This window comes from Antechinus flavipes, chromosome 4 (genome assembly GCF_016432865.1).
Source record: "Antechinus flavipes isolate AdamAnt ecotype Samford, QLD, Australia chromosome 4, AdamAnt_v2, whole genome shotgun sequence".
Classification (NCBI taxonomy): domain Eukaryota; kingdom Metazoa; phylum Chordata; class Mammalia; order Dasyuromorphia; family Dasyuridae; genus Antechinus; species Antechinus flavipes.
Window position 1 is genome coordinate 175586099 of NC_067401.1, and position 17433 is coordinate 175603531.

Below are 17433 nucleotides of genomic sequence, written 5' to 3' on the forward strand. Positions count from 1 at the left end.
TCCTAATACAACTCCATAAATTCTAAAAGATGTATATGTTCAATTGAAATCACATGTTTATGACTTGATATTAATATTTGGCAGTACTTAACATGTTTTTAAAGATGAAAATATATAAAATCTGATCAACTTTATCAGATGAACATTTATGAACAATTTTGATAACAGGTTACTCTAACTTTGAACCCTAATTCAATGAAATGTTATTTCCCCAAAAGAATTTCATCCTTATTACTAGATGTATATTATCAAAAATTAATACCCAGTTGGTCTTATTAATATTGACTGTATTTTTTATTTCATCAATAAAAATATGTGGGAATTAGTTTTTCTTTTGTTATAACAAATACATATAATATCCTTAATTTTGCTTTTGCCTTTTAAAGCCTAAAATATTTATTTTTTCCACTCTTTAAAGAAAAATCTTTGCCAACCCCTGATTTAATAGCAAGGCCCTATAGAGTCAGGAAGACTTCATTTTGATTTCTTCCTTAAACATTTATTATCTGAATACCATTGATCAAGGCATTCAACCTGTCTTGGCATCATATATCTATAAAATAATAATAATAATGTATGTGATGACATGGTTGTTATAAGACTCAAATAAGATAGCATATGTAAAGCTCTTTATGAACCTTAACGTACTATATAAATGTTAGCTATGATATAAATCTTTTTATTGCCTTATTTAATAACTGACTTGTTATTTTTTTTTTCCTTCAATGAAGGAAGGGAGGTGGGAGAATGAAAATGGAGGATAGGGATAGAGTAGGAAAAAAAAATTGAAAGGAAAAAGAAAAGAGTCATATGAAGTATTTTTAAAATGCTCAAGAGAGAATAAAAAGCCACAAGGAAGCATACCTAGTAAAATGTTGTATATATACACATGTGTATATGTGTAATCTTATTTTTTACTCTACTGTAAATATGGAAATATTCATTTGAAATAAAGTGTTCAGATTAAAAATAAATTTAAAATCAAATATATTTACAATATGTGTGCCATTATACTATGTGCCATGGAAGATTTAGATAGTGAAATATAGTCTCTGTTCCTATGAGTTTTACTGTCCAGCAGATTTTATATAAAGTATATAAAATTTTATATAGAAGTAAATACCAAATGTCATGAGTACGTCAAGTAACCTTTCCCTCATCTACTGTTTTACCATAGGGATCTATGGGAAAGATGCTCATCGAAGTGGAGGTCCTGATCTTCATAACTTCATTTCATCTGGATTTGTTACATTAGGAAGAGGACACACGAAGGGTACAGTGGAAACCATTTTTTACTAAATACAAAAATTGGCTAGAGAAAGTCATTCTGAAACATTGAAGATGGTTAGGAGGCCAGACAATTGTCCTGAACAGGAATGATTAGGGCCACGGTGTTTACGATTATTTCTGGTGATTTAGGGTGCTTTTAACACAGCTTCCCAGAATGTAGAGGATATGTGACATTAGAGGACATAATCCCTGAGTTGGAATAGGATAAGCAAGACAGACATACACTGTTCGCTTTAATTAGGGAGCTTGCGGGGAAAGGGGTAGGGAATAGGATAAGCAAAGTATCTGTAGTACTGCAAAGTAGATTTCTCTTTTTTTTTTCTTATTTCCTTTCTAAATTAACATTTTCTATATTGATTTCTATACTCTGTATGAATTACAAGTATGCATTATGAGTTTTACTCTGTAAACAGCCCAGCATTTACAGTATGTGTACATATGTATATCTTGTATCTTGTATAATATAGGCACCAACCTAGATGTTAACTTGTCCCTAAAGCTACCAGATGAGCCTTTCTCTACTGATCCTGTTTGTGATATAGCTGATGTTGGCTTGCTGAGCATCTGTGAAGGGAGATGTGGAATCCTGCTTGTTTATATTTTCTGTTTTATTAGAGTCATAATGGTGTTGTGAGAATTCTGTTACTATAGGAGTAATCTGGTCCAAATCCATCTGATTACTTTTCTATCAATCTGTAAAGTTATATAGAACCAATGTGAAATATATGCAGAAATATTTCTCTGTCTTCCTTTGGCTGATATGTCTTTTGTTCCATGAGTGAAAAAAGACAATTTGCAATATTTCTTACATTCCATGTACTTTTTAAAAAAGAATTCTCTATGCAATGTTAATTCTATGGAGAAGAAAAATAATCTGTGTTTGTGTTTCTCTGTTGTGTCTGTGTGTATCTAAATAAAAGTTTATCAAGGATATAGGTGATACTTGTGGATACTGAGAGTTACAAGCCAGCACCAAGAACCTGAGAGTCCAATTTGTACATGCAAACTTCCTGGCTTCATCTAGTGAAATCTGATCCACAGATCTGAGTTGTCAGAGAAAACTTGGTGCCAAGCTGAATTCTTTTCTTTTTAAAAAAATTGCAAGGGTAGCTCTGGAGGACGGAAGGTAGAAAATAATATGTCAACAAGTAGATCATCCTTGACTAAACAATTTAAGTGGTACTTTGGCACAAATATTAATATCATTTCCTACCTAATAAATCTTTTTTCTTACATCTTCCCATTTTGTGTGCATATAAAAATATTAATACATATATGTGTATATATTCTCTTTCTTTGTCCTTTCTTAATCCATTTTTTCTTCTCCTCCATAGTACTCATGAATGTCATTTAGCCCTTCTATGGCATTTAAGGTCAAAGATGTTGCTGATTTCAGTTCTAGAATTAAACTCCATTGGCCTACCCATACCCTTTAATGATCCATAATTTATATGATGAAATTAAATTCCCCTAAGAGATTAGATTAACCACAAACCAAACATTGATGTTCTTTGCAACTTAAGGCATAGAGACATTACTTTAGAAGGTTTGGGCCATTTTTCAAAAGCACCATTTTATTGGTACCAAAGAAGATTACATAAACAAAAATGTATTTTTGCTTCACTATAATGCTATGGTCATTATTCGTGTCCTACAAAAATTCCCTACAGTTAAGTAAGGATAGATTGCATAACAAATCTGACATTTGCTGATTTTTCATCTCTGTTGAAAAATATTATAAGTTTTAAGAAGTGCTACAATATAGCCACAATTGAGCAAATCAGTTAATGTAATTTTTTCTCTTCCCAGAAGTCTCTAGTGTTGCCTCATGCTAACAATAATGGCATATCCAGGTACTTTAGGCATGTTAAGTCCCTCAGACAGTATTGATCTACCAACCAACTCAGTGTACTACTTCACTAGCTTCTTGAGGTGCCAAGAATTCCATACACCCAGAGAGTTTATAAATAAATTTGCACTTTTTTCCTTTTCTTTCTCTTACTCTTTTCTGCTTTCACGAAGGAGGTCATATGAAAATTACTCAGTCATGATCCTCTGGGTTGAAGAGAATATCAGTTCTAAACTAGGATGTTTTCCCTCTCTACATTATACCCTATCGACTTTTCACTCATTCATAAGGTTATACTTTGGAGGAAGTATCCTCAGAAAAAAGTCATATTCTGTGTTAATCCACTTCAAATATATGAAGTAAAGATTAAATAAACATCAAAGTCTTAGAAAGTCAGTTAAGTCAAAAAGGAAATCATAGAGTAAATATAGTAATGATAAAGGGATTAGAAGTGAGAAGGGACAAGTTTTATCCTTTTATATTGCTCATAGTAGAGAGCTAATTTTCATTTTTATTCATATTGATTTCTATTTATATGAAACTTAAATCTTTTTTGAAAAATAACAATATAGTAGAATTACCTTAGATTCAGTATCAATTTTAAAAACTATAGAAACTCTAGCATTGTTCACATATAATCTTAGCTGGCAAATATTCCATTTGCGTCAGCTCCTCCTTGAAACTAAGGAAAAACACCACAAAAGAAATGACTGCCTGTAGTGTCCTTCTGGAAGTCCCTGTTTGGGTGCCAAAATGTAATGTCCAGATTATCTCTCTGGAGGAGCTCTGGACCAGCATTGGTCTTTAGTGGAAGAGTGAAGGAGAGCCGCCACAAAGATGGTCAAAGATGGAGTCTGTCATTTCCAGTCCTCTCAGATTTTAAATACCTCAGTAAGATTATATCATTATAGCACACTATGTGGGAACTAGAAAACCATTATCTCATCAATCACACTAAGTGCTAACTATAAGCACCCTGCTTTAAGTATCCCTTGCTTCAAGTAAGACACAGGTGGTCATGCCCTCCTTAATTTCTCAGGAAGGAAGATGGGCACCAAAGAGAAATGGGGAGCCAAATCAGCTATTGTTGGCAGGTTTCCTCTGGGCTGAAGGGTCTTATACTTTACCCAGAGTTCCCCCACTATTTGCAGCTCTAAGAGTTGCTGAAGGGTCTTATACTTTACCCAGAGTTCCCCCACTAAATGCCAGGAAAAATGGACAGCTTCTTTAGTGCTTTTGAATGACTATGAAGAGCTTTTCATGGCAGAATGAACCTAATTCACTTTTAATGTTTCTCAGGGAATATGTACATGGCACCATAAATCAACTGGCCGGTTCATTCAAGTCAAAGACAAAGGCAGACAGATATGTTATATTGGCATATATGAAGTGACAGAGGAAGAACAGGACTCAAGTGTCAGACTAAACCCCAAAATCCTTTCATAGATGCATAAAACTATATAAATGAGTAAATTAAAGAATGGAATATAAACAAGGAAAAGAAAAATAGAGTATTTCAGTGAAGAATAATGTATGCTTCTATAATGGGAAATGGTAATTTTACAATGAATATAAACAGACAGGATTTTGTGCACAAGGAAACTCTTTCTTCCTAAAGAGTCTACGGTCAACAATATGTCTCAGAGAAAAAGGAAAACATGATTTCTAAAAGCAATTCACACTCAGAAAATAGAAAGAGGAAAAACAAAAACAAACAAACAAAAGTTGGATAGGAACAGAGAAGGGGAAATTTTGAAATAATCACTCAATTAATGGGGATAAAAGCAAGGAAGGAAAAGGAGAATTAGATAACTAAATAAATGAAAAGAGAAATCAATGAGTTAAGAAAAATTCTAAAACTATTGAAAAAGTTGATAAACAGGAGGAAATGAGTAAAGAAGGAAGCAAAGGAGAATTTGTGGGAAAGGATAGCATCAAAGTAAATTAAGCAAAATTGATCTTTGGGACAAAATACTAATATAACAATAGCAAAGTGCTAACTAAAGGGAAGAAAAAAATTAACATTATTAGAAATAAGTCATATGAAATTAAATATAAATAATTTGAATAGAACAATAAAACGAGATTGACAGACTGTGTAAGAAAATAAAACTTGGCAACCTTTGCAACAAAAATGCAAATACATACATAGAATAAAAATGAAGGATTGGAATAAATTTACTATTTGAATTTGAAAAGCACAGAAATTATAATCATGTTATTATACAAAACCCTAAAAGTTCACAAAAATCATAGACAATAAGCCAATATTAATATTAAATATGTATTATCCAAGTGGCATGGCATCTCAATCCATGAAGGAAAATTAAATGAATTGTTATAAGACAGAAAATAACAAAATAATAGGAAATTTTCCAGTTTCTGGGACAAAACTAACTAGAAAGGCAAAATAGAAAATGTAGATTATACAAAATATTGAAGAATTTAGAATTGAAAGATTTGAGGTGCATTCTGAATGTAATTACTAAATAATATACATATTTATTCAGTATTATATGGAACTTTTACAACAATTGAGCATATATTAAGGTACAAAGAAATTGCCAATACATGTAAAAAGTCAGAAAAATAATCACATTTTTACAGGTCATTTGGTAACAAAATAGTGATTCAGTGAATAAAAACATCAGATTTAATTGTAGACTTAGTAAAGAAATAGTAAGTAATAAATGGATCAGAGGACAAATAATAGAAATAATTAATTATATACAGAACAATGATAATGATAAAACAACCTACCAAAAATTTTGGAATGCAGTTAAAAAGATTCCCAGAGAAAAATTTTATTCCTAAAAATATAATAAAAATAATAAATAAATAAAAATAAATAAAAATAGAAAAGAAATGTATTAACTAATTAAATATTTACTGAGAATATTCAATAGCAGTAAGATATGAGAAAGAAGTTTTTAAAGCCATTGTTGTAGGGGCCAAAGATACAATATAATTCTTTATTAGTTGATAACATTATAGTTTGCTTAGAAAAAGCTAAGGTATCAGCAGATATATAAATGGAGAAAATATATAGCTTTAGGAAAATTGTAATTACAAAATCATTCCACAAAAAATAGCATTTCTGTAACATAACATAATGAAACCCAATGAAATATTTAAAAAAGGGAAATGCAATTCAAATCAACTACAAAATGCATTTTGGAATAATTCTCTGGATACTCAAGCAATACTTTTATTACAAAATGTCTCTTCAGGAAATAAAGAACATCTTTAATATTTGGAGTTATATTTAGTGTTCATGGATGGGCCATGAAAATATAATCACAATTATAATAATAACAAATATAATTTGCACATTTAATATTAAAACATCAAACTCAAAAAGGATTATTTTACTAAGCTAGTTTTAATTACAAAATTCATTTGGATTACAAAAGATATAGAACATCTAGAAATATAATTTAAAATAGGAATAAAAGGGGAATAGCATTTTCAGACTTTGACATATCATGAAACATCAGCCATCAAACTATTTGATATACATCCGGGATTAGATGGTAAAAATTGGGAAAAGTGTCTTTTTTTAATCAAGAATCTCAGAAAATTATTTGATATTCAAGATATTTAGACAATTAAATATATAATATATAAACAATAGCAATACAGATATATACACACACACAAATATACATATATATTTGTATATATACATATGAACAACTATCATCCAGAATAGACAAATCATCAAAGAATATGAAGAACAGTTCTTGAGAGAATTTGAAACTGTTAACACAGTATGAAAACTTGATTTAAATCATGAATAATGAAAGAAATATGAATCAGAAAGAATAAATGAACCTTAACATTTCACCCTGCACCCAGAAAAAAATTGTCTAAAAAGACAAGATTGCAATCGTCAATTTCAGAGGATTATGGAAACATAGAGAAACTAGCATATTGTTGATGAAAAAATTATATGATTATTACAAATATTCTGATAATAAATTATTAATTGTATAAATAAAATGACTAAAATACTCAAACTGTTTGACTCAGACACTCTACTGGGTACATATATAGTACCATCACCACTCTACCTTCTCTCTTCTCTCCCTCCCCCCCCCACTGGTCAAACAAATTGTGCTACATGAATGTAATGTAATAGGACTGTGATGTAAGAAACTACAAGCATTATAAATATAGAGAAAAGACCAGATATGAAGTGATGTGAGCAGATCCAAAAAAAGATATATAAAATCTTACAAATGTAAAGATCGAGAAGCATCAAACAATTCATAATAAATGTTATAGAAGTATAAAGAACAAACTTGCCCCAAAAATAAGAGCTATGGGAAGACATCTCCCTTCCTCCTTTGCAGAGATCATTGAAACATTACATATAAAGTCAGATTTCTTTGTTTTTTCCTGTCTGCTAATAGGTTTTCCTGATTTTTAAAAATTATCTTCCATTTTTTACTTTAAAATTTTTTTCATTAAAAGAGATGTAAGAGACATCAGAGTTGTATTTTCATTACAAGATCATCTCTTATAGGAACTAAAAGGAGGGAATCTATGTATATATTTTAAAAAATAAGTCTTCAATAAAATCCATAAAATTACGAAAGGTATAATTATACCTTCAACTCATAGATAAAATTGTAAAAAAGTAAATACACTGTAGGTACTAACTAATAGTGGTGGCAATTAGCTTCTAAAGGAGAGATAGTAAAACCTGTTCAACTCTTCAATGTTTCACTGATCTGCAAATTCTGAACCTGGAAGATATGATTTAATGTACTTTATATTCTGACAAGTCCAATAATCCAACCTGTACCCTCAACACATACAATTATACAATTTCTTCATTAACCATACATAGTGGGAAACAGGGAAAGTTAGGCATATGTATAGTTTATATATTTTTTTCTCTATTGCTCTACTAAAAGTAATTAATGATTATTTTTTTCCTGCCATACCTTCGAAAGTTGTGTTGGTAAGTATGCCTGATAGAACTTGGTTGACTAAACAACATTTCTAAAGTGGAGAACTTAAGACTGCTGCTGAGACTAGAAAAAATGTTATAGTGAAAAAAAACAAAAAACCTAATGGTTATGAAGTCAGAGGACCCAGATTCAAATCCATATTCTACCATTTATCAGTCAACCAATATTTATTATTTAGTTATTTCAGTTATATTCAGCTCCTCATTTGGAGCTTTCTTTTCATAATTACTGAAATGGTTTGGTATTTCCTTCTCCAGGTTATATTAGAGATGAGGAAATTGAGGTGAACAATGTTACATGACTTTTTTAGAGTCACAATGCCAGTAAGTGTCTGAGGCCAGGAAGATGAATCCTCCTCAGTCAGATCTGGCACTTTATCACTGAGTAACCTAGCTATCTCTTACTGCTTAGCTGCCCTTTTTATTAGCATTTATTAAGTATCTGCTATGTGCCAAGTACTATGCTAGGCATAGGAGTTTAAGTACAAAGAATGAAACTATTTCTATTTGCCATGACCTTATATTACTAATTATATTTGGCAAAGTAATTTAATTTCTCTGTGTTAAAGGGAGTGGATGAGCTGGTCTCTAATGTCCCTTGCAACTCTAAATCCATGGTCTGAACTGGCCAGTTGGGAATGGCTTTGGAAGAGATAATGAGACTAGGGACTTTGCACAGTCCTCTCTCTCTTAAATTCAATTCACTTGCAAGTCATGGCATCACCTTCCTGAGGTAAAAGTCCTCTCCAAGAAGGAAGGACAAGCAACAATATGTAAGTGTCTACTGCTGACCCCCGAGAACCCAACTGCCCAATTTCTGTTGGACAATGAAGTGCCTTCCTTTGCTCATTCCACACTTCCTTCTTCTCTCTTCCTGTCCACATAGGATGTCATACTCTTACCTTCAGGTACTCTGTCCAAAGGAATGTAAATTTTAATCACTAAAACCTCACAAGATATTATGGGTTTTATGGGCTAGGACCATGATTTGACCATGTCAGTCACACTGGCTTTCATTGATTGGCCAGCAAAAGGTCCCCCTTCATTTGGTCATTGTTAGGGCGCTGATGGGTCAGAGTGAGTGTAAATAGCAATTCATTCTGTTTTAGCCAGAAAAATTAAGGGTCTTCCCCTTCCATACTGATTTTTTTTTTTACTAGGTAAATATGGCCTTTTTTTTTTTTTTTTTTCATTTATTACTTAGCCTTAATCATTGCATGTATATTGCTTATCAGACTAATACCCGGGAATAACTATGATTCAAAAATGTAAAGATCTCTCACTGTATCTGGGCCATCTCCAGTTATCCTAATTTATATCTTGCTCCTGGATCCAGAGATTTCTGGAGGAGAAAGCAAGGCTGGTGACTTAGCACAGTCTTCCCTCACTTAAATCCAACTCAGATGTAAGTCATGACATCTCCTTCCTTATCTCATTGTCCTCATTGAGAACTAAGAACAAACAATGAAATACATGATTCTGTGAGGGTTTGTTTACAATACTTTAATAGAAATATCAGTGCTAAACTGAGAGCTCTACCAAAAAGTGGAAGGCACAAATTACCCTTTTCCACAAAGCTTATCAACGCAGGAAACTTTGAGTTGTTAGATGACCCCTAAAGCAAATACTGTGACTTTCTCATTTTACAGATGAAGGCCTAAACTTTGTCTTTTGATGTCTCTATATTAGAGTTTCTTAACCTTTGTGGTGAGGGAAGGACCTCATTGGCAGTCTGCTGAAGACTATGGATCACTTCTCTAATGCACAAAATAAAATTCATACATTTGCAAAAAAAAAAAAAAAAACAATTATGTCAAAGTAAAGATGTAATTCTTTTCCTGTTTAAGTTCATAGATATCTTTAAATGTATCCATGAATAGATCCATAGACTACAGTTCAAATAGCCCTGATATTTCATTGTTTGATTCACCAAGATCATATACAGCTAATGAGTAGCAGGGGCAGTACAATAACTTATTCTCTTAACTATCTTTCTGTCATTCCTGCTCTTTCCTTCAGAAAGGTACACCAATAAGGAGCACCGATAAGAGAGATCAAAGATTTGTAAGCTACTGGATGATGTGATTAAGTATGCTGCACAATTAGATTTTTATAGTTCATTCTATAATGTCATATATATTTAACTATACATAAATATGGGAAATAAGGAACCAGGGCTCATAAAGTTATCATTATTTGGAGTAAATCATTATTGATAGTAATGATTTTGGTAGAAAGTGTCTAAATCCCATAAATCATTGTGTTTTCATACTGGAAGAATAACTGGTCACTCTCATGGGTAGTTTTACTTTTCAGGAGGAGAGGGAGGATTTCTTGTTGGTTTTTGTTTCCAAAACATCCCTTAGATCGGTATTGCTTTTTACTGCATATTGCACAGCCTCATCCAAAGAAAAGCCAAAATGTCTTTTTAAGAAAAGATACAGAAATTGAATCATGGAAACTGAGGCTTTAGGTTACACTCACACATATATGTGTTGGTACAGGATTATAGACCCAGAGTTGAAAGGAGCTCAACTTATGGGAGAAGAAAAGGCTATTCAAGGTATTTGTTGTTGAGATATTTCAGTTGTGTCCAATTCTTTATTGATCCTGCTTTGGGGAGTTTCTTGGCAAAATTATTGAAGTAGTTTGCTATTTCCATCTTTAGTTCATTTTACCAATGAAGAACTGAAGCAAATAGGGATACGTTTATATAGCTAGCAAGTCTGAGGCCAAATGAAGATGAATTTTTCCAACTCCAGTCCCAGTGCTTTATCTACTGTACCACAGTTGCCCAAAGTTATTGTTATGTTTGGCTCTTGGTGACACTCATTGGAGTTTTCTTTCCTACTCCTGCTCCAGCTCATTTTGTAGATGGAGAAAACTAAGGAAAACTAGATTAAGTGTCTTATCCAAGGTCATACAGCTAGTTTGTGTCTGAGGCTAGATCTGACCTGAGGCCAGGCCCAATTCTGTATCTCTTGTGTCACCTGGCTACCCATTCATGGGGTAGAGCTTCTTAAAGCATTATTCAAAAGAGAATTCTTTCTCAATTGGGAGAGAATGACAGAAGCCATTTTATTACAAGAAATCTGACCAGTCGCTTTATAGTTAGATGGTTCATCTCTAAAAGAAACTTCCCTATCTACAAATATCAAACAGAAGTTACCCCTAAGTCAATTTTTGTGGTGTCTGAAATTTTACCCTTATACATAAGTTTTTGTTTGTTTATTTGTTTGGGGATGAAAATAATGGTGTAATATTTTTCTCACAATTTAGTTCACAGAATAAATCTATCATGGGTGCTAGATTAGTAAATTCTGGCTTAAAGGAAGATTTCTAATAAATTACATAGATCTTCTTGAAAGGAGTTACTTGAAAAATTGGACATGAATTACAGGCTGAAAAGAAATCGATGGGTATCAAGAGTAGTCATATAAATGAGATCATCACTCACTGAAGTAATGAAATATACATATATCACAATATATTCACATACAGAGATACCTTTTTATACCATGTATATGGTGGTGTAAATGCTATTAGTAGATTAAGATCTGAATTCAAATCTTACCTCAAACTCTTACTAGTTGTGTGAATTTAAGTAAGTTTCTTATGTTTACTAAGCCTCAAGTTCCTCATTTGCAAAATAGAGGGGTGAGGTTCAATGACTTCTAAGGTATCTTTCAGCTTTAAAGCTATCCTATGATCTCTCATATGACAGGCAGGTATTGAAAGTGAACATTAAAATTCCTTTATTTATTTATTTTATTAAAAAAAAAGAATAAGAAAAAAAATAAAAACAGAAAAGGAACACCAAAACAGAATAAAATGAAACAAAAAAGAACACTGCTATGTGGCCAGCAGTGAAATTTAGAATTTCAATAAATTTGATCGGTAGGAATCCAGAGACATAGATTATCATCACAATTCTTCTACTAACTCACTGAGGACCTTGAAGTTACTCCCCCTTTCTATCCTTGAATCCCCTCAGCTGTAAAATTAAGGGATTGGACTACACAATCTTTAAAGTCACTTCTGGCTCTAGTATTCTATAAATTAATTTGCTATCTTCCTCCACTCAATCTTGATAGATTTCTGTTTTGGGAATTCTACTATACACTACTTGTTTGACTTTGGAGGAAAAACCTGATTTCCTTGTACTTGCCTTCTTCTCTTCTTAGAGAATTAAATACTGTCCATTAAAAATCCCAGAGGTCAGACTTCCGGCCAAGATGGCAGAGAGGAGGCACACAGCTGTGTAAGCTCCATGTTTTCTCTCAGAATCCATTACAAGCCTCTGAATTAATGCTTGATTGAAAAAACCCACAAATAGTTACTAAGAGAAGACATTCTTGAAATTTGCCAGGAAAAGTCTGTTTTTGTTTGAGGGCGGGGACGGTTTTAGATCAGGCACAGGCTGAAGGCAGGCAGCGGCAGTGAGAGCCTGGCAGGCAGCTCACAGCCGAGCAGACCGGAATGGGGTGGGGTGTGATCTCAGCTGTCTCTGCGGGGAGAGCTTTGCTACAGGATTGGATACTTTGCCCTGGCAGCAAGTCAGTAGCCCAGCAGAGAAGCTAAAAACACCCTGGGTGGGGAGGGGAGTTAAGAATACAACCCAGAACAGCTGGAGTCTCTCAGACCTGGCCACCCCTCCCCCACAGTGTCTCAGCATGCTCTAGGAGTCCGAGACCACAAGCACAACACAGTCCTGCTAGTGACTCGCTGCTGCTCCCCTCCCCACCCCCCTCTTTAGTCTGTAGAGGAAGCTCGGTAACACCACCTAGCCCCTCCCTCCAAAAAAACAGATTCCATTTGGGGTTTTTTTCTTTTTTTCTTTGCTAGTTTGTCTCTGACTCTTCACTGACAAAATGAGCAAAATATTGAAAAGGATCTTAACCAATGACAGCTTCTATGCGGATAGAGAGCACTCATTTAAAGACAGAGTAGATAAAGAAATCAAATCCTTGAAAAATAGGATCAGTGAACTGGAAACAGAAAATAGCTCTCTAAAAAATAAAATTGATGAAATGGAAAAAAAAAACCCATAGAACAAAAGAACTCAATTGGACCACTAGAAAAGGATATTAAAAGAGTGAGTGAAGAAAATACTTCATTGAAAATCAGAATCAAACAAATGGAATTGAATGACTCGAGGAGACAAGAAGAATCCGTCAAGCAAAAAAAGAGCCTGGACACAATTTTCCAGGAAATTATCAAAGAGAACTGTCCAGAAGTTATAGAAGCAGAAGGTAAAATAAACATTGAAAGAATTCATCGATCACCTACTGAAAGGGATCCTAAAATCAAAACACCAAGAAATATAGTGGCCAAATGCCAGAACCCTCAGATGAAGGAAAGAATATTGCAAATGTCTAGAAAAACCCAATTCAAATATAAAGGAGCCACAGAAAGGATTACCCAGGATCTAGCAGCATCCACATTAAAAGATCGAAGGGCCTGGAATATGGTATTCTGAAAGGCTAAGGAACTTGGTATGGAACCAAAAATAACTTACCCAGCCAGAATGAGCATGTTTTTCCAGGGAAGAAGATGGTCATTCAATGAAATAAGCGAATTTCACCTATTTCTGATGAAAAAACCAGAACTTAACAAAAAATTTGATCCACAAATATAGAACTCAAGAGAAACATAAAAAGGCAAAAATAAATCTTGGGAACTATATTTCTGCTATAAAAATATATAAAGAATACATGTATACCTTGTTCTAGAAACTAGAGGTGGAAAGGACATTGTACCAGAAAAAGGGTAAAGTGGGGGTACTACATCTCACAAAGACGCAAAAGAAACCTATTATATTTGAGAGAAAGAATAGAGGGGGATGAATATAGTGGGTATCTTACTGCCATCAGAATTGGCTTTAAGAGAAAAATTTTAGACATATTCAATTTATGGTGAAACTTCTCCCACCTCATTGAAAACTGAGAAGGGAAAAATGAAAAGGGAAGGAATAAGCTAAGCGGGAAGGGAATAAGGAAACTGTGAGGGAAAAGAGTAAGATAGGGGGAGGAACTCTAATGTGGGGGGAGGGATACTAAAAAGAGAGGGCTGTGAGAAGCAAGTGGTGCTCACAAGCTTATTACTTGGAAGGGGAGTAAGGGGGAAAGAAGGGAGAAAAGCATAAACAGGGGTTAACAAGATGGCAAGTAATACAGAATTGGTAATTTTAACCATAAATGTGAACGGGGTAAACTCCCCCATAAAGAGGAAGCAATTAGCAGAATGGATTAAAAGCCAGACTTCCTACAATATGTTGTTTACAGGAAACACACCTGAAGCAGGGAGATACATGCAGAGTAAAAGTAAAAAATTGGAGCAAAATCTACTATGCTTCGGGTGAAGTCAAAAAAGCAGGGGTAGCCATCCTAATCTCAGATCAAGGAAAAGCAAAAATTGATCTAATTAAAAGAGGAAGGAAACTATATCTTGCTAAAGGATAGCATAATGAAGCAATAGCAATATTAAACATATATGCACCAAGTGGTGTAGCATCTAAATTCTTAAAAGAGAAATTAAGAGAGCTGCAAGAAGAAATAGACAGCAAAATTATAATAGTGGGAGATCTCTACCTTGCACTCTGAGAATGTGATAAATCAAACTACAAAATAAATAAGAAAGACGTCAAAGCGGTACATAGAATACTAGAAAAATTAGATATGATAGATCTCTGGAGAAAACAAAATGGAGACAGAAAGGAGTACACTTTCTTTTCAGCAATTCATGGAACCTATACAAAAACTGACCATATATTAAGGCATAAAAACCTCAAACTCAAATGCAGTAAGGCAGAAATAGTAAATGCATCCTTTTCAGACCACAATGCAATGAAAATTACATTCAACAAAAAGCCAGGGGAAAGTAGACTAAAAAATAATTGAAAACTAAATAATCTCATCCTAAAGAATGATTGGGTAAAACAGCAAATCATAGACATAATTAATAACTTCACCCAAGAAAATGACAATAATGAGACATCATACCTAAATGTATGGGATGCAGTCAAAGTGGTAATAAGGGGAAATTTCATATCTCTAGAGGCCTACTTGCATAAAATAAAGAGAAGGTCAATGAATTGGGCTTGCAACTAAAAATGCTAGAAAAGGAACAAATTAAAAACCCTCAGTCAAACACTAAACTTGAAATTCTAAAAATAAAAGAGAGATCAATAAAATTGAAAGTTAAAAAACTATTGAATTAATTAATAAAACTAAGAGTTGGTTCTATGAAAAAACCAACAAAATAGACAAATCCTTAGTAAATCTGATTTTAAAAAGGAAAGAGGAAAATCAAATTGTTAGTCTTAAAAATAAAAAGGGAGCACTCGCCACTAGCGAAGAGGAAATTAGAGCAATAATTAGGAGTTACTTTGCCCAACTTTATGCCAATAAATTTGACAACTTAAATGAAATGGAAGAATACCTTCAAAAATATAGCTTGCCCAAACTAACAGAGGAAGAAGTAAATATCCTAAACAGTCCCATCACAGAAAAAGAAATAGAATAAGCTATTAACCAACTCCCTAAGAAAAAATCCCCAGGACCAGATAGATTTACATGTGAATTCTACCAAACATTTAAAGAACAATTATCTCCCTTACTATATAAACTATTTGAAAAATTAGGGATAGAAAGAATCCTACCAAACTCCTTTTATGACACAGACATGGTACTGATACCTAAACCAAGCAGGCTGAAAACAGAGAAAGAAAATTATAGACCAATCTCCCTAATGAATATTGATGCTCAAATCTTAAATAAAATATTAGCAAAAAGATTACAGAAAATCATCCCCAGGATGACCAAGTAGGATTTCTACCAGGAATGCAGGGCTGGTTCAATATTAGGAAAACTATTAGCATAATTGACTATATAACTAACAAAAACCCTATGATCATCTCAATAGATGCAGAAAAGGCCTTTTATAAAATCCAACATCCATTCCTTTTTTTTTATTTTTTATTTAATGATTACTTTATATTGACAACATTATCCCTTGCACTCGTTTCTTTTCCGATTTTTTTTCCCCTCCCTCCCTCCACCCCCTCCCCTAGATGGCAAGCAGTCCTTTATATGTCCAACATCCATTCCTAATAAAAACACTTGAGAGGATAGGAATAAATGGACTTTTCCTTAAAATACTCAGGAGCATATATTTAAAACTATCAGTAAGCATCATATGCAATGGGGAAAAACTGGAACCTTTCCCAGTAAGATCTCGAATGAAGCAAGTTGCCTACCATCACCATTATTATTCAATATTGTATTAAAAACACAAGCCTCTACAATAAGAGTCAAGAAAGAGATTAAAGGAATTAGAATAGGCAATGAGGAAACCAAACTATCACTCTTTGCAGATGATATGATGGTATACCTAGAGAATCCCAGAGATTCTACTAAAAAGCTATTAGAAATAATTCATAACTTTAGCAAAATAGCAGGATACAAAATAAATCCCCATAAGTCCTCAGCATTTTTATACATCACCAACAAAATAGAACAACAAAAGATACAAAGAGAAATTCCATTCAAAATAACTGCTGACAGCATAAAATATTTGGGAATCTATCTACCAAAGGAAAGTCAGGAATTATATGAGCAAAATTACAAAAAAGCTTTCTACACAAATAAAGTCAGACTTAAATAATTGGAAAAATATTAAGTGCTCTTGGATAGGCTGAGTAAATAAAATAAAGATGACAATACTCCCTAAACTAATCCATTTAGTGCTATACCAATCCAAGTTCCGAGAAAATATTTTAATGATCTAGAAAAAATAACAACAAATTCATATGGAACAATAAAAAGTCGAGAATCTCAAGGGAATTAATGAAAAAAAAAATCAAATGAGGGTGGCCTAGCTATACCTGATCTAAAACTATATTATAAAGCATCAGTCACCAAAACCATTTAGTATTGGCTAAGAAACAGATTAGTTGATCAGTGGAAAAGGTTAGGTTCACAAGACAAAATAGTCAGCTATAGCAATTTAGTGTTTGACAAACCCAAAGATCCTAACTTTTGGGATAAGAATTTATTTTTGTCAAATAACAAAAACTTCTGGGATAATTGGAAATTAGTATGGCAGAAATTAGGCATGGGACCAACACTTAACACCATATACCAAGATAAGATCAAAATGGGTCCATGATTTAGGCATAAAGAACGAGATGATAAATAAATTAGAGGAACATAGGATAGTTTCTCTCTCAGACTTGTGGAGGAGAAAGAAATTTGAGACCAAAGATGAACTAGAGACCATTACTGATCACAAAATAGAAAATTTTGATTATATCAAA

At 33.2% G+C, this 17433-nt stretch overlaps 1 protein-coding gene across 2 annotated transcripts in view; it reads left to right on the forward strand.

The window, feature by feature from the left end:
- Nucleotides 1-17433, forward strand: part of SHISA6 (shisa family member 6) — a 473827-nt gene that overhangs the window by 227125 nt on the left and 229269 nt on the right. For both annotated transcript variants that reach the window (XM_051995557.1, XM_051995558.1), the window contains one exon: nt 1178-1273. In XM_051995557.1, the coding sequence (XP_051851517.1) occupies nt 1178-1273 (96 nt within the window). The remainder of the gene's footprint in view (nt 1-1177; nt 1274-17433) is intronic.